Source organism: Dromiciops gliroides, chromosome 1 (assembly GCF_019393635.1).
Source record: "Dromiciops gliroides isolate mDroGli1 chromosome 1, mDroGli1.pri, whole genome shotgun sequence".
In the NCBI taxonomy this organism is placed as follows: Eukaryota; Metazoa; Chordata; class Mammalia; order Microbiotheria; family Microbiotheriidae; genus Dromiciops; species Dromiciops gliroides.
The window spans coordinates 73,293,114-73,314,758 of NC_057861.1; the positions used below are offsets into that span (position 1 = coordinate 73,293,114).

At 39.9% G+C, this 21,645-nt stretch overlaps 1 protein-coding gene across 1 annotated transcript in view; it reads left to right on the forward strand.

Moving 5' to 3' along the window:
* Positions 1 to 15,814, forward strand: part of LOC122735397 (DNA (cytosine-5)-methyltransferase 1-like) — a 48,149-nt gene extending 32,335 nt beyond the window's left edge. The window contains 17 exon segments of the mRNA XM_043976916.1: positions 286 to 459; positions 2,320 to 2,541; positions 3,251 to 3,381; positions 3,384 to 3,442; positions 4,383 to 4,473; positions 4,927 to 5,058; positions 5,254 to 5,536; positions 7,894 to 8,035; positions 10,416 to 10,600; positions 12,108 to 12,276; positions 12,587 to 12,697; positions 12,699 to 12,719; positions 12,721 to 12,784; positions 14,667 to 14,722; positions 14,724 to 14,831; positions 15,245 to 15,361; positions 15,725 to 15,814. Coding sequence (XP_043832851.1) covers positions 286 to 459; positions 2,320 to 2,541; positions 3,251 to 3,381; positions 3,384 to 3,442; positions 4,383 to 4,473; positions 4,927 to 5,058; positions 5,254 to 5,536; positions 7,894 to 8,035; positions 10,416 to 10,600; positions 12,108 to 12,276; positions 12,587 to 12,697; positions 12,699 to 12,719; positions 12,721 to 12,784; positions 14,667 to 14,722; positions 14,724 to 14,831; positions 15,245 to 15,361; positions 15,725 to 15,799 — 2,140 coding nt within the window. The 3' untranslated portion in view covers positions 15,800 to 15,814.
* The last annotated feature ends 5,831 nt before the right edge of the window (positions 15,815 to 21,645 follow it).

Here is a 21,645-nt window from a genome sequence, read left to right on the forward strand (position 1 = left end):
AGTCACACAGCTAGTAAGTGTCACATGTCTGAGGTCGGATTTGAACTCAGGTCCTCCTGATTCCAGGGCCGGTGCTTTATCCACTGGAGTAGTAGAATATTGAAGAACATGGGAATAGACCAGAGTTATGAAGTCTTGGGAATTCAGGGCAGCAGATGTTGCCTCCTTTTCCTAAAATCATCACCTCCACCAGGACAAATTCAGCAGAGAGTTGGACATTTGGTCTTGATTCTCTTTTGATTAAATCACCAACACTCACCTGGCTTTCTGATCCCTCTCTTCCAGGTTCTGTATAAGCTGTGCACGGCTCGCTGAGATGAGGCAGAAGGAAATCCCCAGAGTAACAGAACCTCTGGAGGAGCTAGACCACAAGGTGCTCTATGGTCTGGCGATGAAAAATGGAGTACAGTATAGGACGGGAGATGGAGTCTTCTTCTTGCCAGAGGCTTTTGGATTTAAGTTAGTATTCACCTATCTGTGTAGCCATATCTTATTTCTATATCTTTATGAAATTATTAGAAGTTATTTTTACAGAGCATGATTTAAATATAAAAAATCTTCCCCTTGTAAGTCAAAGTTAGGTTTTTCAAATATGGAGGTTTTTTGGGGGGTTGTTTATTTTTGTGGGGCATTGAGGGTTAAGTGACTTGCCCCGGGTCACACAGCTAGTGTCAAGTGTCTGGGGTCAGATTTGAACTTAGGTCCTCCTGAATCGAGGGCCAGTGCTTTATCCACTGCACCACCTGGCTGCCCCCCTGGAATTTATATTTTCTTTTTTTTTTTGCGGGGCAGTGAGGGTTACGTGACTTGCCCAGGGTCACAAAGCTAGTGAGTGTCGAGTGTCGAGTGTCTAAGGCCAGATTTGAACTCCTCCTGAATCCAGGGCCAGTGCTCTATCTACTCTGCCGCCTAGCTGCCCCTGGAATTTATATTTTCAAGACATTCATGTTTGCCTGAGTTACTTTGTTAGCTCTCCTAAATTTGTTCTGGACTTCGGAATTCCTACTTAAACATATCATGTGAAATACATCTCTGGGAGTGACTTAGCTGAAAAGTAAAGTGGCTTGTGGTTTCCCTTCTACATCAGGAATTGTATGTTTCTTCGCTTAAGGGGCTGTCTTTTTACATCTTTGGTAGTCTTACCTATCCCATTGGCTTAAATAAATTGATTTCTCAGTAGAGGATACCCTTAAGAACTTGACAAACTTGCTTGACTCCAGTTAGAGTTTATGCCAAAGAACATTGGTGAAACAGAGCAGGCATTCTAAGCGCATAGTTCCTTATGTTGATGTAGCATTTTCATAGAACACAGTTTGTTCTGTTTTACTACTTTGAATGATAGTCTAGGCAAGGATTGTTTTCATTTTACAGCTGAAGAAACTAAGGCTTAGAAGGGACCAATCTGAAACTTGAAGCCGCATCTCTTGATTCTTAAGCTCATATCTTTTCCAGCTCTATTTGTTAGCTCTCTCTCCAGTCCTCTACAGTTTCACCCAGGTGGCTATTTTCGCCACTAGCACAGATCATGTGACCTTGCTAAATGTCAGGGTTTAATGGGATCATCCTGTCACAGTGAGGCATGGGTGGAGGACTGTGATTGAGGATCCCTCTAATAGGTGCCCAATAAACGCTTGCTGGTGTTTTCTTATTTGACACTGAAGGAAATAAGGAGCTTCCTTTAAGTTAGATGAAAGGTTCATCCTGCTGAGTAAAGCTAATTAAACACATGTGTGAACTCAAGCAAGTTACCTAAGACAGGAAACTATTAGGGAATTTTAAAAATTGAGAGCAAGAGATGCTGTTCATGCCACTGACTCTAGTCCAGACTAAAATGGTGCCACTGTTTATTGGAGTAGATGGTAGTAGTTTCCTCCTCAGGGTTATGTATATGACCTAACTTAGATGAGAGATATTTGTTATCTAAGGTATAGGAAAGGCCAAGTCCCTTTGAATAGGAGGTAACCCAGTGATGATAGCCCCCGTGAAAGCATAGACAGGAGTTATTTTTGACCACAGCCTTCTGCATAAATGTAGACTGGGGAATAGAAACTCTAGCATGAAAATGTAGATTCAAACGTGAATATATCTAACAGAATAATAATGTATTTAATTATTTTTCCCCAGGTGATAAAAGCCTACAAAACTAAGTCTTTAAAGTGCTTTTTGTTGGCCATACATAGTGGCTTTAAAAAGTGTTATGATACAATAACTCTCGGAACCAAAACCAAACTAATCATATGGCAAGGGTCGTTGTGTCTGCTTTTAAAATGTTGTGTTTATTTTGATCTTCCTGGATAAAGTTTGCTTTACTTTCTGCAGCATGAAGTTGTGTAGCCCAACCAAGAGATCAAAGAAGGAGTCTGTGGATGAGGAACTATACCCAGAACATTATCGGAAATATTCAGAATATATTAAAGGCAGCAACCAGGATGCCCCTGACCCATATCGCATCGGCCGTATCAAAGAGATCTTTTGTAACAAACGAAGTAATGGCAAGCCAAATGAAGCAGACATCAAACTCAGAGTTAACAAATTCTATAGGTGGGCAGTCATTTTCAATTTAACAACTCATGCAAGTGGCAAAATTCCAAGAAATTGCTTAGTGCTTAGTTATGAACATTTCTATGGCAAATTCAAATAATTGAGATTTTCCTTAGCACTTTGGACAGTAGAATATGGTGCATAGACTCAGTGAGTACCCAGTGATTATTGGTAGTGTCAGTAGTTTGATGTTAGTACTACAGTTTGCAAAGCCCTTTGTTTCTTCAGGATCAGCCTAGGCAAAATCTGAAGAAGACAAGGGTTTCCCTTTTCCTTTTGGAACCCTTTCCTCTCTCCTCAACACCCTGCCAGTTTGTGGTATCTTGATGTTTTTTAACAGCTGCTCAAGCTCTGCCTTTGTGCCATAGCCTTATATTCCTGGGTCTCTTACAACCACTAAGCTTTTTTATCTTATCTTTTATCGTCCACATACTTAACCTGACTCTTTATCAAAACTTAGCTATCCTACATCCCATTCCTTCAGGGTTCTAGTTACTGTAAGACAACAGCCACGCCATACAACTTTTCTTGCTGTTGGCTAAAAACTGGGGCATCTTGCAATGAATTCCTTTCCAATGGCAAATGTTGGGTGGGTAGAGAGTGAAGGGCAGTAGAGGGGATTTGAGGGATGGGGGTTTGGGTTTTATGACACCCCTCTAGATACACTCTTTCTAGAGGTGTATTTTGTAACAGATTCCTTCTGTTACAGACCAGAAAATACCCACAAATCTATGAAAGCAAGTCATCATGCAGATATTAATCTGCTATACTGGAGTGATGAGGAGGCAATTGTGGACTTCAAGGCTGTGCAAGGCCGCTGTATCATAGAGTATGGGGAAGACTTACAGAATGTATTCAGGATTATTCTGCTGGTGGCTCAGATCGCTTCTATTTCCTTGAGGTGATGATTAATAAGTTGGTGTTTTCTTAGAAGTCTAATAAAGTGCCCCCAGGATGTATCTTTGGCTCTTGTCCAGTCAACTTTCTTTTGAATTGATTTGGGTGTTGGAAGGCTCATCAGGTTTACACAGGTTACGAAATTGGGAGGAAGGGTGAGTTAATACATTGGATGAAAAAAAATCAGTGCATAAAAAGATCTCAGCAAGCTGAAATGATGGGACCAAATTAAAGAATAAATTGAAAAAGAATAAATGTATTAGTGTAAGACTTTAGTTTAACCCAAGTGTAGTATAGACAGACAACAGTAAATGAGAAAAGACTTGTGTATTTTAGAGCATTTAAATCTTGATGAAGAGTTAGCAGTGCAGCATGATAGTAAACAAAACAAAAAAACCCACCAATTTGATCTTCAGCTATGTTGATAGAATCTGTATCTTAAAGGAGATGATAATCCTGCAGTAATTTGTCTTGGTCACATCATACATATGTTGTCTTCAGTTCTGGATACCACTTTTTTTTCGTTTTTTTGTTTTTGGCTGGGCAGTGAGGGTTAAGTGACTTGCCCAAGGTCACACAGCTAGTAAGTGTCAAGTGTCTGAGTCCGGATTTGAACTTGGGTCCTCCTGAATCCAGGACTGGTGCTTATCCCACTGTGCCACCTAGCTGCCCCCTGGATACCACATTTTAAGGAGACTAAATATTTAAAGGTGGAATGTCTGGCCTACTGTAGAATATGAAGAGTTCCCCATCACTAGATTTTGAAGAAGAGATTAGATTTCTGCTTATCAGCTATATTATGGAGTAATTCTTATAGAAGTTGGGTAGTATGCTCTCTGAAGTCCCTTCCAACTCATTCTTCCCTGAGACACGGATGGAAATGTTTGTTGTATTGACTTATTCTTTTACTTGAAGTAACTAATGTCAGATTTTTGTCCTTTTAGGCATATAATGCAAAATCAAAAAGTTTTGAAGATCCTCCAAATCATGCCCGCAGTCCTAGGAATAAAGGAAAAGGAAAAGGGAAGGGGAAAGGTTAGTTGTTTTCCAGTCCTTTCTTTTCTTCTTTTTTTGCAGGGCAATGAGGATTAAGTGACTTGCCTAGAGTCATGCAGCTAGTAAGTGTCAAGTGTCTGAGTCTGCATTTGAACTGAGGTCCTCCTGACTCCAGGGCCGCTGCTCTATCCACTGCGTCACCCACCTGCCCCCCTAGGCTTATTTTCAAAGATTTCTCCAATTTTGTTTTGTAATCCAAAGGAAACTTAACAGTTTTCATAATTTACTTTGCAAGCCATTTCCTAAGGAATTTTTGGAAATAATCACTACGTTTCATCAGGTCCCTCCTTTTTTCATATTCTGTATTTTGTGGCATTCCCTTTGAAATAGTAAGGCATTGAGAGTTTCTAGGGAAAGTGGAATCCCAGTGTTTGGTGTAACTTTGGGGTTAGCAATTGTGAATTAATAAACTGAGCATCTCCTTACCTCCAGGCAAAAGCAGGGGAAAATCTGTAGCAGTGGAGCCAAGTGAGCAGGAAACAATAGAAGTGAAGCTGCCCAAACTTCGCACCCTAGATGTGTTCTCTGGCTGTGGAGGATTGTCTGAAGGCTTTCACCAAGCAGGTAAAGGCAGCAGGTTTTTGCCCCTGGAGGTTGCAGTTTGAACCTTTCTTTTTTCTGCAGAGTTCTTTTCTAAGGGCTCTTGAACTCTTTGTCTCATCCTTTTAGCTAAAGAAACTTTTCTTGCTTTAAAAATGCATGGCATGCATAGCACATCTTCCTTAAAAAACTCCTGAAATATTTTTTCTCCCTCTCTAGGAATATCTGAAACACTGTGGGCCATTGAAATGTGGGAGCCTGCAGCCCAGGCATTCCGTCTGAATAATCCTGGGACTACTGTGTTCACAGAAGATTGTAATGTTCTCCTGAAGCTGGTTATGTCTGGGGAGAAGACCAACTCCCTGGGCCAGAAGCTGCCTCAGAAAGGAGATGTAGAAATGCTATGTGGTGGCCCACCCTGCCAAGGGTTTAGTGGCATGAACCGCTTCAACTCCCGCACTTATTCCAAGTTTAAGAACTCCCTAGTTGTCTCCTTCCTCAGGTGAATGGCTCTGGGGAATAATAATTCTCTCTTCTTACCTTGTAGTCTTTACTTGCTGCTTCCTGTGGGGGGGTGGCAAGCATGGGGAGCCTTTACATTCCTAGTGTCCTCACTCTAGAGCAAGAAGTCTCTACTTCTTGGAGCATAGGGGCTCAGCCTTTCCATTTTCATGTGTAGAAATTTGCTACAGAGAGACTTGTTTGCAAAAAGACAATCAATCTTTCAAAATAACTTTATTGCTGTCTCTTATTTTATATATCATCATAGTTTTCTCCAGTATCTTTTTTCCTCCCCCTTCCAGAGAGTCACCTCATATAACAACTAGCATTTTTTACAGAAAAAAGTCATGTAATGTTCACTTTTGATTTTTTTGGGGGGGGGGGTATGATTGTTCATTTTTAGTTATGTTGTTATAGTCATTGTGTATTTCGTTTTCTTGTCTCCACTCTGCATCAGTTCATGTAGCTCTTTGCTTCTCTATATTTATCATATTGATCATTTCTTATATTACAGTAATATTGCATTGTGTTTGTGGCACAAATTGTTTAGCCATTCTCAATCTGTGGGCATCTACTTTGTTTCCAATTCTTTGTTGTCATAAAAAGTACTGCTATAAATATTTTGATGTATAAGGGAATTTTCTTCATATCAAAGGCTTCCTTAGAGTATAAGCCCAGCAATGGAATCTTGAATCTCTGGGTATGGATATTTTAAGTCCCCTTTTTTGCATTCCAAAATACCATAATTGCCTTCCAACATGGTTGTACCAATAGTTCCACCAGTAGTTCATCAATGTGTACCTATCTTTTCTTTCTTTCTTTTTTTTTTTGAGGGGCAGTGGGGGTTAAGTGACTTGCCCAGGGTCACACAGCTAGTAAGTGTCAAGTGTCTGAGGCCGGATTTGAACTCAGGTCCTCCTGAATCCAAGACTGGTGCTTTATCCACTGCGCCACCTAGCTGCCCTGTACCTATCTTGTCACAACCAATTGACTATTTTTTCTCATCTTTGTTAATTTGCAGGACAACAACCTTGGAATTGTTTGGATTTGCATTTCTCTTATGAGTGATTTGGAGCATTCTTTCATGTTGTTTAGTTTGATTTTTTTGAAAACTGTTTGTTTATATCCTTTCACCACTTACCTATTGGGGAATGGCTCTTGGTCTTAGAATTTATTTAATTATTTGTTTACCTTGGATGCCAAACCCTTGTCAGAGAAATTTGATACAATGATTTCTTCTGTCCAACCGTTTCCCTTTCCATTAGAGGCAGATAGTGGCAATTGATAATGCAGTAGAGAGTACTGGGCCTGGGGTCAGGAAGATTTGAGTTAATATCTGGCCTCAGACACTTATTAGTTATGTGTCCCTGGACAAGTCACTTAACCTCATTCTCAGTTTCCTCATCTGTGAAATGAGGATAATAATAGCACCTATCTCCCAGAGTTGTCGTAAGGATCAAATGAGATAATATTTGCAAAGTACTTAGAACAATGCCTGTACATAGTAGGCTCTATCTAAATGTTTATTTTTTCCACCTCCCCATCTGTATCCTATGTACATTAATTTTGTCTGTGCACAAGCTTTTCAATTTTTTGTAATCAGTTATCTGTTTTATCTTTGTAATTGCCTTTCTTCCTTTTTTGGTTAAGAATATGTCTCTTACCTATTGCTGTGAAAGTTGTATGGCGTGTTTCTCTTCTGATTTTTTTAATAGTATGATCTTGAATAGTAAAGTCATGTATCTGTTTAGAATGTCTCATGGAAGGAATATGGTATTAGTCTAGTATCTGCCAGACTGCTTTCTAGTTTCCTCAGCAGTTTTTAGGAAATTCTTTCTTAACTAATTTATGTTTTCTGTTTTATTGAACACTGAGTTATTGAGTTTCTATTTCTCTCTTATCTAGTCTGTTCTATTGATCTTCTCTACTTTTTAATACCGGATGGTTTTGATGACTGCTGCTTTACAGTTTATTTCAATTTCTAGAAGTTCAATTCAAGAGCATATTTAAATGTGACATGCAATAGTGAGAACTCAAAGTATGTGGGTTATTCTATCACATTATGTCTCTCTCTCTCTCTCTCTCTCTCTCTCTCTTTTTGGCTGGGCAGTGAGGGTTGAGTGACTTGTCCAAGGTCACACAGCTAGTAAGTGTCAAGTGTCTGAGGTCAGATTTGAACTCAGGTACTCCTGAATCCAGGGCCGGTGCTTTAACCACTGCGCCATCTAGCTGCCCCACATCGTCTCTTAAAAAGCTCAGTCAAGTGGTTTACTCAGCAATAAAGGTGTCTGGGATTTAGTTGTTTCATTCTTCCCTTTTGCAAAGGATCTTATTCAGCTCATCTCCATTCTCCTACAGCTACTGTGATTACTACAGACCCAGGTTTTTCCTACTAGAGAATGTAAGGAACTTTGTGTCATTCAAACGTTCCATGGTCCTCAAGCTGACCCTCCGATGTCTGGTTCGAATGGGATATCAGTGCACATTTGGCGTATTACAGGTATGCTCAGACTATACAGGGGAGACAAAGGTAACCAAGAAAATTGGTGCTGTTGTAGCCAGCACCTCTGCATCTCTGCTCTTGAGTGTGCTGCTCCTTATTTTTACTATCTCTGCTTCTCATGGTTTCTATCAGTGTGTGTTAGAATGGACTCCAGTTACGGACATCATCCAAACCATTTCTCTCTTAAGGTGAAATAAAATTGTAGCTTTTTTTCTCAACTAATATCTTTTCTCACATCTTTTTTTTTCTTAAGCTAATCAGGATCTTGATAGAAGAAGTGAAGCTTATTTATAGTGATACTTCAAGAAGTTCTAATACCTATTATCATTTAGATGACCCATCATAAAGATGACCCATTTCTGTCCAGAGTAGTTGTGCCTCTGACCCTAAATCAGTCTTCTTTAATTAAAAAAGAAATTGTTTTTACATCACCTTTATTTGCAAGTCTTCTAGAAATTTATCTCTTGTAATAAAGATCACCATAAAATTTTGTAGAACCAACATATACATCAAAAAAGTATGACATTGTATGCAGTATCTTATAGCCATAGTGTTCTCCTGCCTACCTCTACAAAGAAGGTGCCTTCTCATATATATCCCTTTTTTGAGCGTTTTTCAAGCATGATCATTATAATTTGGTCAATATTGACAATATAATTATTTTGTTGTTCTTTTCCACTTAGTGTTTATTGTATTCTTAGGTCTGTTACTTCATGTTATATCAGTTCAAATGTCTTCCCATACTTCTGTGTTTATCACATACATCTTTTCCTGTTATACAGAGTAATATTCTGTTACATTCATGCACTACAACTTGTTTTAACCATTCCCCCAATTTGTGGCATCTACTTTGTTTCTGATTCTTTGATATTACAAAAAATGTTGTTATAAATATATTGGAGTGTATGGGGCTTTTAAAAAAAGTTTATTAAGTCATTTGCCTCCCTTGAGGCATATGTAGAACTTCTGGGTAAAAGGGTAAGGATATTAGCCATCTTAGCATAATTCTAAGTTGCTTTTCAGGATGATTGGTCAAATTCACTGTTCTGTCAATGATACATTAGCACACCTGACTTGACACAACCCCTCTAACATTGTCTATTTCCATCTTTTGTCCTTGCTAATTTTCAAATATAAGAGAAAAACAACAGCATTTGTTTCATTTGCATTTTTTCTTGTTAGTAATTTGGAGCAACTTTTTTATGGTGCTTAATCATTTGCCAATTCTTTCTGAGGATTATTATATCCTTTAAATATTTGTTTATTGGGGAATAGCTTTTGGTTCTAAATATTTCTGTTCATTTTCTAACTAATATCTTAGATATTAGATTCTTTATCAGATGTGTTTATTTAAAAGCTTTTTTCCCCAGTTGATTGCTTTCACTCTTATCCCAGTGGGCATTAATTTTGTTTGTATCAAAGCTCTTTCAATTTCATGTAATTAGAATTATTTGTGTTATTTGTTGTGAACCCCCTTGTTTTCATTAAGAATTCACCCCTAGCCATAACTGTGAAAGGTACTTTATGTGACTCACTTCTAATTTCTTTTGGTCATGACTTTTAAAATTGAGGTCACATATCTGTTTTGAGTTTATTGTGTTGTGTGTTATAAGATTCATAACTTTTATGGGGTATGAATATTACTGATGACATAGAAATCAGATTTTTTTTGTTATGTTAGAGGGCTAGGTAGTTAATGATCAAATTAATTAAAGGCAAGTCATTTAACATGAAAGTAATGGTGAGTTACTCTGTTTTGAATGTTAGAGACTGTTAAGAGATGATAGTTATTACTAAAAGGAAGCTCAACTCTGAGGGAATGAAAAACTAATAATAGTTCTCAGGAATAGAAAATGAAATCTATCCTCATTCCTTTGCCAGAGAGGTGGGGCACTAGTAGGGCAGATTGACAATCAAGGTCACCATATTAGTGTTTTTGGTTAACTTATTTTCTTTGTTACAAGGGAGGGGTTCAATTCTGGAGGGTTCATTTCCAGGGGTGGTAGGATATATGCAGATATGATTAATGTAAAAACAAAAGACATGGCAAAATTATTTTTAAAACAGAAAGAGCTTCTGGTTAGTGCCACAAGCAGATGATCTAAAGTGACCTACTCTGGTAGGGGGCTTTCATGTGGTTAGATAAATTCATATAATTTCAGCATTAACTCTAAACCATGTGGTTGACATAAGTAATAAAATTCAATAAATTTAACTTTTGTTCCTAAGCCAACATCTCCCTTAATATGCATACTCTGCGATTTTTCCATTTAACAGGTAGACCTAGAGTCCAAAAATACAGATAACCTTTACTTTACATAATGTCTAGTGTGTTGGGCTAACTTTGTAGAATTTATGCTTTGTCTTCTGTGTCCAGGCTGGCCAGTATGGTGTTGCTCAAACTCGAAGAAGGGCCATCATCCTGGCTGCAGCCCCAGGCGAGAAACTCCCCATGTTTCCGGAGCCCCTGCATGTATTCGCACCCCGAGCCTGCCAGCTCAGTGTAGTGGTGGATGACAAAAAATTTGTTAGCAATATAACAAGGTAAAGGAATGCAGAAGTATTCCATTTGTCCTAGGAACCAATCCCTATTGCAGGTGTCAGCCAGCTCTTTAATCTTACATAAAATCCTCAGAGCTGTTTGTTAGGTGTCACTGGTAGGCCTTAGGTCCTTGGTTGGATGAAAAGGAAGGAGAGGAGAAGTGTGGTGCGGTACAGAGTAACAGAATGCTCTTGCCTTTCACGGCAGCCTATCCTCTTGCCAGTTTGCTTAGTATTGTCTGATGTGGCAGTGTTCATTTTATACACTCTGTAGTCAAGAATTGAACTCTGATTTATTGAGTGCCTGCTGTGTGCTGGGCACTCTGCTAGGCCCTGAGTGATACAAAGTCAAAGGAAACAGCCATTGCCCACAAGGATCTTATGTTCGGTAGGAGAGAGACAAGATATTCCCAGCTAAATAGATATAAAATATATACAAGGTAATTTCAAGGTTGGGAGAGATCACCTAACAACCAGAGGAAAGGGCATCAGGGGAGGCGTATTCAGGTAAGGCATGAAGGGAACAGGGAATTCCAAGACGTAGGTTGGTCCAGAGAGTGTTTCTAAGTAGAGAAGCAGCCTGAATGAGGCCATGGACACGTGACATGGAATGTGGTGCACAGGAAACAAACAAGCCAGTTTGGCTGGAAGATGGAGTATGAGGGGGAAGTCATGTGAAATCAGGCTGCCAAGATAAGCTGGAGGCGATTAGGAAGTCGGCTCCAATGCCGTGCAGAATTGGCAGAAAATTTTTCCAGAGACAATATAGGGAACCACTGAGACTTAAGCGAGAGAGTGACATTGAGAGTTAGACTGTGCTATGTGGGGAGAGAGAGGAAGCAGGGAGACCAGCTTGGAGGTTAGTGCAATACTTGAGCAGTGAAAAAAGCCTGTACCAGGGTGGCACCATTTGAGGAGAGAGAAGAGGCCAAATTACAAGAAAGCCCATGGCACTGCTTAAATATAGGGGGCGAGGGAGAATGAAGACTCGAAGAGGACACTGAAGTTGCCAACATGTGGTGCCCTTACTAGAAATAGGAGAGTTTAAAAAAACAGGTGGATTTTGGGGGGGGAATTAAGTTCTGCTACTTGACATGTTGAGTTTGAGGTATTAAGGGGACATTCAGATAGGTGTAAATATACATCAAGATATGGGCTTGGAGCTTAGGAGAGAAGTGAAACCTGGATATATAGATTTGGGAATCATCGTCTTAGTTGAACTGTAGAAAGAAAGGGGATCACCTCTTAAGAGAGTGTGGAAAGAAGGACCCAGAACAAAGCCCAGGGTTGCACTCTTGTCAAGGGTGTGAGGCATGGATGATGATTGTCCAGCAAAGGAGATTGACAAGAAATGGTCAGGTAGGAGGAAAAACAGGAGAAGTTTGAAGGGGAAAAAAGAGATTCTGTAATAGAATGACTACAAAAGCAGCATTTCCCTTCTTCTGCATTGTTATTGATGATATATGATTCAAAACAGTTTTCAGAATCTAAATTTCCACTGGTGGTTGCACTGTATTTCAGAATGAACTCGCTCCATTCCGAACCGATCCACTGTCCGTGACACAATGTCAGACCTCCCCGAGATTAGAATGTGCTTCTGCCCGGAAATCTCTTACAATGGAGAACCTCAGTCCTGGTTCCAAAGGCAGATCAGGGGCTCACAATATCAGCCCATCCTCAGGGATCATATTTGCAAGGTGAGAATACCTGTAAGAAAGCAGGACTCTAACATTTCACATGTTTCCATTGGTCTAGCTGGATCTGGTCTTAAAAACATTACATGCTTTAGATTCATAGTTATCATTCGCTGTGATAGTTGTATTCCCATAAGAAAAAGTACTTCACAGTGTCACTTTAATGAGGTAAATATTCTAAGTTATGCTTTAAAATGCATGATTTTAAGTTCTAAAATACTTTTAAGAATCTGATTTATTGATGTCCTGATAGACCTGGGTGGGAAGAGGGTTTGAGATAATGATGGAAAGGTAATGGTGATTTGGGTTGCAGGATATGAGTGCTTTGGTAGCTGGCCGCATGAGACACATTCCCCTCGCCCCAGGATCAGATTGGCGTGACCTGCCTAACATTGAGGTCCGTCTCTCAGACGGCACTACAACCCAGGAAATTACGATACACCCACCCATGAGAAGAAGAGTGGGCGTAGCAGCACTGGGGCTCTCAGAGGTGTCTGCTCCTGTGCAGAAGGTAGGCAGCCTTGTTCCTTCTGGGATGTTCTTCAAAAGGGTGTGAGAGTTAATGGACAGTCTTCTTGATTCAATGATTCTAAATGATCTTCGGTATTACCTAGCTACACTTGGATCACTGAGTTACTGGTAGAGGAGAGTGAAATGTTTCCTAGAACATTATATTCGAGGGTGTGGGCGGGGGGGGGGAGGTTGGTGGTCTTATTTCAATACATTTGACCAACAATAATTTACTGGCTTTTTCAGACTTTGTTCTTTATCATAGTTTACATTTTAAAGTTTTATTGTTGCCTTTTGATAATACATCATAATTATTTTCCCTTAATCCATATGATTCCTCCATTAAGCCCTTCCATTTAACAAAACATTTAAATCAAATGAACAGAGACAGCAACTGCATCTGACATGTGCCATATACTAGCTACATCTGTAGTTCCTACCCCTCTACCAAGAGGAAATATGCCCATATCAGTCCTCTAAGACCAAGATTATTCATTACAATTTGTCATTAGGATTCAACAGGGTTTGGTTTTTTTGTTTGTTTTTGTAATCATCATGTTTATAGTTCTCTTGGTTCTGCTTTTGTTACTCTTCATATCTTGAGATAAGTCTTCCAGTATTTCTCTACATTGCTCATCTGTCATTTTTTATGGCACATCTACCCCAATTTATGGCATTCATTTTATTTCCTGTTTTTACTGCCCCGCTGCTGAGATTACTTTCTTCTAATCATGCCATAAACTCACTAGCTCTAGATCCTGAACAAACTCTGCCTCATTCCTCGGGGCCTCACTTTTTCTCATCTGTAAAGTGAGGATGTTGGACAAGATAGATAATCAAAGTCCTCAAGCTCTGAGTTTGTGATCTTATGATCCTCTGACCTTTTCTATCAATGACTTTTTTTCGGGTATATGTACTGGCGGGGGAATCACTGGATCAAAAGGTATGAGCAGCTTAGTGACTTTTCTTTAGTTTATTCCTTATATTATCTTGGATAATTAGCTTTTTGTTAGAAATAGTTTATGCAAAGATATTTTTTCTATTCAAATATTTTCTCTTATCTAACTGCATCTCTCCCTTCCTTCTCTCCTCCTTCTCCTTCTCCTCTCCTTCTCCTCTCTCCTCGCCTCCTCCTCTCCTCTCTCCTCTCCTCGATTCTTTGGTTGAACAGCTTTTTAGGTTTTATAATCCAGATTGTGCCCTTTTATATTTATGACCACATCTATCCATTTTTGGTTAAGACTTCTCTGCCTTGGGGTGGGGGTGGGGTACATTGGCAAATGTAGGTTTTGTTAAAACAAAAAAAAGCACACACACAGACCCATTTCTTCATTCATTTATTTATTGTTTGTTTTGAGAGTTTATTTGTTTTGATTTTCAGCATAAGATTTCTAGTTCCAAATTTTTCTCCTCCTTCCCCCCTCCCCAAGACAGCAAGGCAATCTGATATAGGTTATATATATATACACAAAGAATTTATTTTCTTCTTCTTCTTCTTCTTTTTTTTTTTTTAGTGAGGCAGTTGGGGTTAAGTTGACTTCGCCCAGGGTCAGATTATCAGCTAGTAAGTGTTAAGTGTCTGAGGCTGGATTTGAACTCAGGTACTCCTGAATCCAGGGCCGATGCTCTATCTACTGCGCCATCTAGCGCCCCTCAAAGATTTTATTTTCTAAAAAAACTTTCTCTGCTTGTATATAGGTGTGAAAAGTATGTCCTTCCACTCTCAATCCTTTAATGTGACCAGGTCCTATTCATTTGAAGCTTGTCTTGATCTTTGGTGAAAGATGCTATTGTAAACCCAGTATTCCTTTTCATTGTAATGATCAATCAATACCAAATATCCATTTACCACTGAATTCCAGCTTGGTTTTTCTTCCATTCAGGTAAACCATGTGATCCTGCAGATAGACAGTTCAACACCCTGATTCCATGGTGCCTGCCCTCACACTGGGAACAGGCACAACCATTGGGCAGGGCGTCTAGGAAGGTTGGAGTGGGATGCTTCTTCAGCACCCACAGTTACGAATCCTGAACCTATGGGCAAGCAGGTAAGGACCATGTCCGTGGGAGGAAGTGGAATTCGCCCATTTTCCCACCATCGTGAAGCCTAAAAATGTTTGCAACCACTACTTACCATAGAGCTGCTCCACAAGTGGCCATACATTTTGAGGTCCATCTGTCATTCCTGGGGGGACTATTCAGTGGCAGAGCATTGTTTTCATTGCCACTTCCTCCCATTCACCCCCTTTCCAATAATCCATGTTCCAGTGGAGATCCCTATGCCAGGAGGTCTTCTCCAAAAGCTTTTTGTAAGCAGTAATCCTGCTTTTTGGCCATTGTGTTACAGGAAGGAAAGTTGGCAGCAATCTTATTTTTCTCTACTGTCCTTTAAGTTAAAAGTTCATGCTTTCTAATGAAAGGAAAGCTCAGTGGCTGATGGCAGGAATTTTTGTGTCCACAGGGTCGAGTACTTCACCCAGAACAGCACCGAGTTGTGAGTGTACGGGAGTGTGCCCGGTCCCAAGGATTCCCAGATACCTACAGATTGTTTGGCAACATCCTAGATAAACACAGACAGGTCAGTGTTAACCGCCATTCCTTTGAGGCTGCTGGAAGGCACTTCATCAGGAATTCTGTCATTGTTTAGTGCAGTTGACACTTGAAAATAATGAAGTGTCTTCTTACCAAGAGAATATCTGATATAAATTGCATTTGGCTCTCCCACCAGAAAGTTTGAAGTGGCCCACTCAAAAACAGACTGAAGCATGGTAGAATCTACTTTGGGGTAGAATGGCACCCTGATTCAAGTCCTTTGAAACATGGTCCAGACTGCTGCTGTCCCCTGACACAGTGCTGAAAAGCCAGCCAACATGTTCACTGGGGTCTTTTTGGCACAAGAGCTATTGCACAAACCAAATTCTCTTTCCCCTTCCCCATGCAGGTGGGTAATGCAGTGCCTCCACCCCTTGCCAAAGCCATAGGCCTGGAGATCAAGCTCAGTGTGTGGCCGGACTGAAAGAGAAAGCCACAGGTAGGTGTCCAGTGTGGCTAGAGGACTTTCTGGTGTGTGAGATGGATTATTTGCTGGTACATTTTAGGGGGTAGTATGTGGTAGCTCAGCTGTCCCCTTTTCTTCCCCTCATTGCTCAGTGAGTCTCAGCTCAAGGGACTATAGGTCATAGTAGGGGAACTCACTTGGGATTGTCCCTCTTATGGGTGGGCTTCCTTTACTGGGTAAAGATTGAGGATTCTTAAGACCTTATCCTGCGTGTGTCTTAAGAGAGGGCCTACCATGTAGAGGGAACTGTAGGTTCTATTTTGAGAGGGGGGGGGGGAGGGAGGGAAGGAGGGAGGGGGAGTGTGTGTGTGTGGTGTGTGTGTGTGTGTAGTCAGTCATTATCAACTGTTGCTGTCGGTGTTAACATTTTCAGATATTAATAGGATTTGTTATTTAATCCCAGAATTTAAACTGTCCATATTTGATGGTCAACATAGTATGCTGTCCCTTTCTATTCAAATGTCTTTTTAAAAAGAATAATAATAAACATTTTTATTTAAAATTTTGAGTTCCAAATTCTATCCCTCCTTATTCAAATATGTCTTCAACTTGTTTCTCCTCAGAAAAATCAAACAAGAAAATTTAGAGTCCACGGATTAGCCTTTGCATCTCTCATCCATCCTCCTTTCTGGCACCAGATCTCCAACATGCACTGACTGTTTTTTGAACATGCTGACATCTGTTTTTGTTCGCGGTCCTCGTGAACAGTGTTTGTCTCCTTGGCTGACATTGAGCTGTTTTGTGATGTTCAGATTATCAACTAATAATCATTTAGTGATCAACTGTGCGGTGCCCTTTGTGCATTCTGGATTTTTAAATCTGTTTTTATATAGCATTGTATTAAATAATCTACCACTTTATATAAGTGGAAATTAATACTTTATGTGTTTTTATATGTTGTAATCTTTCTTCAAATAAATCTCTCCTATAAATTATCCTGTATCATTCCTGTTCCTGTGTTACTGAAAGTTATTTCTGGCTCTGTTCATTGCTTTGCTTTTGTTACTCAGAGGAAAATGAATTTTTTTCTCTAGCTGCTAAAAATGATTCTCAGGAAGCTTAGTGTGGGAGTATCTTCCTGGCCTTGTTTTCTCCTTCCTATTCCTGGACTGGACACCTTGGTCTCCCTCACCAGACCCTTGACCCTAGTTAGTATGTTACTTATCAGTACCTTGGACAAGTTCATTTGAGTCACAGCTTTAGAAAGGACCTTGACCATCATGGGTTAGCCTTGACTGATGAGTCATCCCTCAAACATGGTCCTCAACATGTTCAAGTCCCTGCCTGAGTAACTTCAGTGACAGGGAATTGCCCCCTTCATGACAGCCCATCTCAATTTTCAGATGGCTTTGTTAGGAAATTTACCCTACATGGGAATCAACTTTGGTTTGGGTTTCCCATATATGTGAGAACTTAATGATAATTCCGATGAAGCACTCATAATTTCTTTTTTTTTTTTTCTTTTTTTGGTGAGGCAATTGGGGTTAAGTGACTTGCCAGGGTCACATAGCTAGTAAGTGGTTAAATGTCTGAGGGCCAGATTTGAACTCGGGTACTCCTGAATCAGGGCCGGTGCTCTATCCACTGCGCCACCTAGCTGCCCCATAATTTTTTTTTTAAATTATTTTAATTTTCTTAATACATGTAAAGATATTTTTTGAGTTCCAGATTCTTTCTCCTACCCTTCCTTTCCTCTCTGCTCCCGAAGCCAGTAAGCAATGGATAAAGGTTATACATTTAACATTAGTATATATACATATTTCCACATTAATTAGAACAACAGGAAAGAAAAAATGCAAGAAAAAATAAACAAGAACAATAAAGCAACAACAAAAGTGAAAAATAGTATGCTTCGGTCTGCATTCAGACTCAATAGTTCTTTTTCTGAATGTAGAGAGCATTTTCACCATAAGTCTTTTGGCATTGTCTCGGATCATTGCATTGCTGAGAAGAGCCAAGTCCATCACAGTTGATCATTCCAAAACGTTGTTATACTATGTACAATGTTCTCTTTGGTTCTGTTCATTTCGCTAAGCATCAATTCGTGTCTTTCCAGGTTTTCTGAAGTCCATCTGCTTATCCTTTCTTTCCTTCTTTCCTTCTTTCTTTCTTTCTTTCTTTCTTTCTTTCTTTTCTTTCTTTCTTTCTTTTTTCTTTCTTTCTTGTCATCTTCTTTCTTTCTTTCTTTCTTTCTTTCTTTCGTGAGGCAATTGGGGTTAAGTGACTTGCCCAGGGTCACACAGCTAGTAAGTGTCAAGTGTCTGAGGTCAGATTTGACACTCAGGTCCTCCTGACTCCAGAGCTGGTGTTCTTATCCACTGTGCCACCTAAATGCTCCTGCTTATGCTTTCTTACAGCATAATAGTATTCCATTACATTCATTCATATATCACAACATGTTCATCCCTTCCCCAATTGATGGGCATTTCCTCAATTTCAATTCTTTACTACCACAAAAGAGCACATGCACACACAAAAGAGCAGCTATCAATATTTTTGTACTCGTAGGTCCTTTTCCATGATCTTTTTGGGATATAGAACTTGTGGTATTGCTGGGTTAAAGAGTGTGCATCAGTTTTAAAAGCCTTTTGGGGATGGTTCCAAATTGCTCTCCAGAATGGTTGGATCAATTTCATAGTTCCACCCACAGTGCATTAGTGTTCCAATTTTCTCACATCTCCAACATTTATCATTCTCCTTTTTTGTCATATTAGCCAATTGAATAGGTGTGAGGTGGTACCTCAGTAGTTTTAATTTGCATTTCTCTAATCAGTAGTGATTGAGAACATTTTTTCATATGGCTGTGGATAGTTTTAATTTTCATCAATCTGAAAACTGCCTGTTCATATCCTTTGACCATTTTCTCCATTGGTGAATGACCTTTTATTTTTGTATATTTGATTCAGTTCTCTATATATATTGGACATAAGCACTTCAGAATTTCTAAAACTTTTCCAGTGACAAACAAGGGACTTCTTTTCATTTGATCAAATTCATAGGGATAATCTAGCTTTGGCTTCAAGACCTCACAACAAACATTTATTTTATTTTCCAGTTACATGTAAGGGTAGTTTTCAACATTCATTTTCATAAGATTTAGAGTTCCAAATTTTTCTCCACTCCCTCCCTTTCCTCCCCCCTCCACAAGATTGCAATTAGGTTCTATATGTACAATCCTCAAGTGTTCTTTTTATCAGTTCTTTCTATAGGGGTGCATAGTAAGCTTCCTCATTAGTTCCTTGGGATTTGTCTTGGATCATTGCACTGCTGAGAGTAGTTAAATCATTCACAATTGCTCCTTGAACAATACTGCGTCACTATGTACAATATCCTCCCAGCTCTGCCTCACTTCTACTATACATCGGTGTTCATGAGTCTTTTCAGGTTTTTTGGGGATCATCCTGTTTGTCATTTCCTGTAGCACAAGACCATTCCACTACAATCATATACACACAGCTTTTTCCATCATTCCTCAATGATGGACATTCTCTTGATTCCAATTCTTAGCCTCCACCAAGAGTTGCTATAAATATTTTTTTGTACAATTTTTCCCCCCTTTTCTCTTTTTCATGATTACTATTGTAACTGTGTTCCCTTCCATCCTATTCCCTTCCCCATGATATTTATTTATTATCCATCTTCTTTCATCCTATCACCTCTTCAAAAGGTATTTGCTTCGGGGCAGCTAGATGGCGCAGTGGATAGAGCACCGGCCCCTGGAGTCAGGAGTACTAGTACCTGAGTTCACATCCGGCCTCAGGCACTTACACTTACTAGCTGTGTGACCTTGGGCAAGTCACTTAACCCCAATTTGCCCTCACTAAAACAAAAAAAAAAAAAAACAAGAAAAGGTATTTGCTTCTGTCTGTCCCTCCCCCACTCTGCCCTTCCTTCTTTGCCCCTCTCAATCCCTTCCCCTCCTATTTTCTGCAGGGTTAGAGAGATTGCTCCACCCAATGAGTGTGTACATTATTCCTTCTTGAGCCAATTAATAATGAGATTGAGGTCTTTGAGCCAATTCTGATGAGTGTTAGGCTCATTTACTGCCCAAATTAAACAGATTACTCCACCAGTTGGGTGTGTGTTAGTCCCTCCTTGAGCCAACTCTGATGAGTTTAAGATCTTTTAGCCTTTTCTGATGAGTGTAAAATTCACTTACTGCCCTGCTCCTCTCCCATCTCTTCCCCAACTCCATAAGCCTTTTCCTGTTACTTTCATGTAGGATTTCACTTCTGCCCTTCCCCCATCCCCCAGTGAATTCCCTTCACTCCTCAATTTAACCCTAAAGATGTCATCACCTAGCTAAATGACACAGTGGACAAATCATCACCGCTGGACCCAGGGGGATCCCAGCCAAAACCCGGCCTCAGACACAAGACAGTTGCCCACTGTACGACCCCAGTTATGTCCCCCAGCTCCAATTTTTTATGGTTTTCTAGGGTCTTGTATTTGAAAGTCAAATTTGCCATTCAGTTCAGGTCTTTTCATCACAAATATCTGAAAGTCTTCTTTTTCATTAAAGTCCCATTTTTTCTGCTGAAAGATTATGATTAGTTTTGCTGGGTAGGTGATTCTTGGTTGTAATCCCATTTCCTTTGCCCTTTGGAATATCATATTCCATGCCCTCCGGTCCTTTAATGTAGAAGCTGCTAGATCTTGTGCTATCCTGACTGGGGCTCCACAGTACTTGAATTCTTTCTTTTTGGCAGCTTGCAATATTTTCTCCTTGACCTGAGAGCTCTGGAATTTGGCTATAATATTCCTAGGAGTTTTCCTTTTGGGATCTCTTTCTGGAGGTGATTGGTGGATTCTTTCAATTTCTATTTTAGCTTCTTCTTCTAGAATTTCAGGGCAATTTTCCCTGAGAATATCTTGGAAGATGGTGTCTAAGCTCTTTCTTTGATCATGGTTTTCAGGTAGACCAATAATTTTCAAATTATCTCTCCTGGACCTACTTTCCAGGTCAGCAATTTTTCCCAGAAGATATTTCACATTGCCCTCTATTTTTTTATTCATTTGGATTTGCTTTATTGTGTCTTGATTTCTTATAAAGTCACTGGCTTCCATTTGTTCAATCCTAATTCTTAGGCAATTATTTTCATCAGAGAGCTTTTGTACTTCCTTTTCCATTTGGCTGATTTGACTTTTCAAGCTGTTGACATTTTTCTCATGTCTTTCCTGCATCACCCTCATTTCTCTTTCCATTTTTTCCTCTACCTCTCTAACTTTATCTTCAAAGTCCTTTTTTTTTTTTTTTTTTTTTTTTAAATTTTTTTTTAAGTGAGGCAATTGGGGTCAAGTGACTCACCCAGGGTCACACAGCCGGTAAGTGTTAAGTGTCTGAGGCCGGATCCGAACCCAGGCAGTCCTGAATCCAGGGCCGGCGCTCCACCCACTGCGCCACCCAGCTGCCCCCAAAGTCCTTTTTGAGCACCTCTATGTCCTATGACCAATTCATATTTTTCTTGGAAGTTTTAGATATAGGGGCCCTGATGTTGACATCTTCCTCTGAGGGTGCCCCTCGGTCTTCCTTGTTACTGAAGAAACTTTCTATGATCCTCACCTTTCTCTGTCTGCTCATCTTGCCTTTCTTTTACTAGACTTTTAGCTCCTTAAAGTGGGGCACTGTTTCTAGGCTGCAGTATCCCAAGCTTAAGAAATCGCAGGTATGGTGGCAGCTAGATGGCGCAGTGGATAGAGCACTGGCCCTGGAGTCAGGAGTACCTGAGTTCAAATCCAGCCTCAGACACTTAACACTTACTAGCTGTGTGACCCTGGGCAAGTCACTTAACCCCAATTGCCTC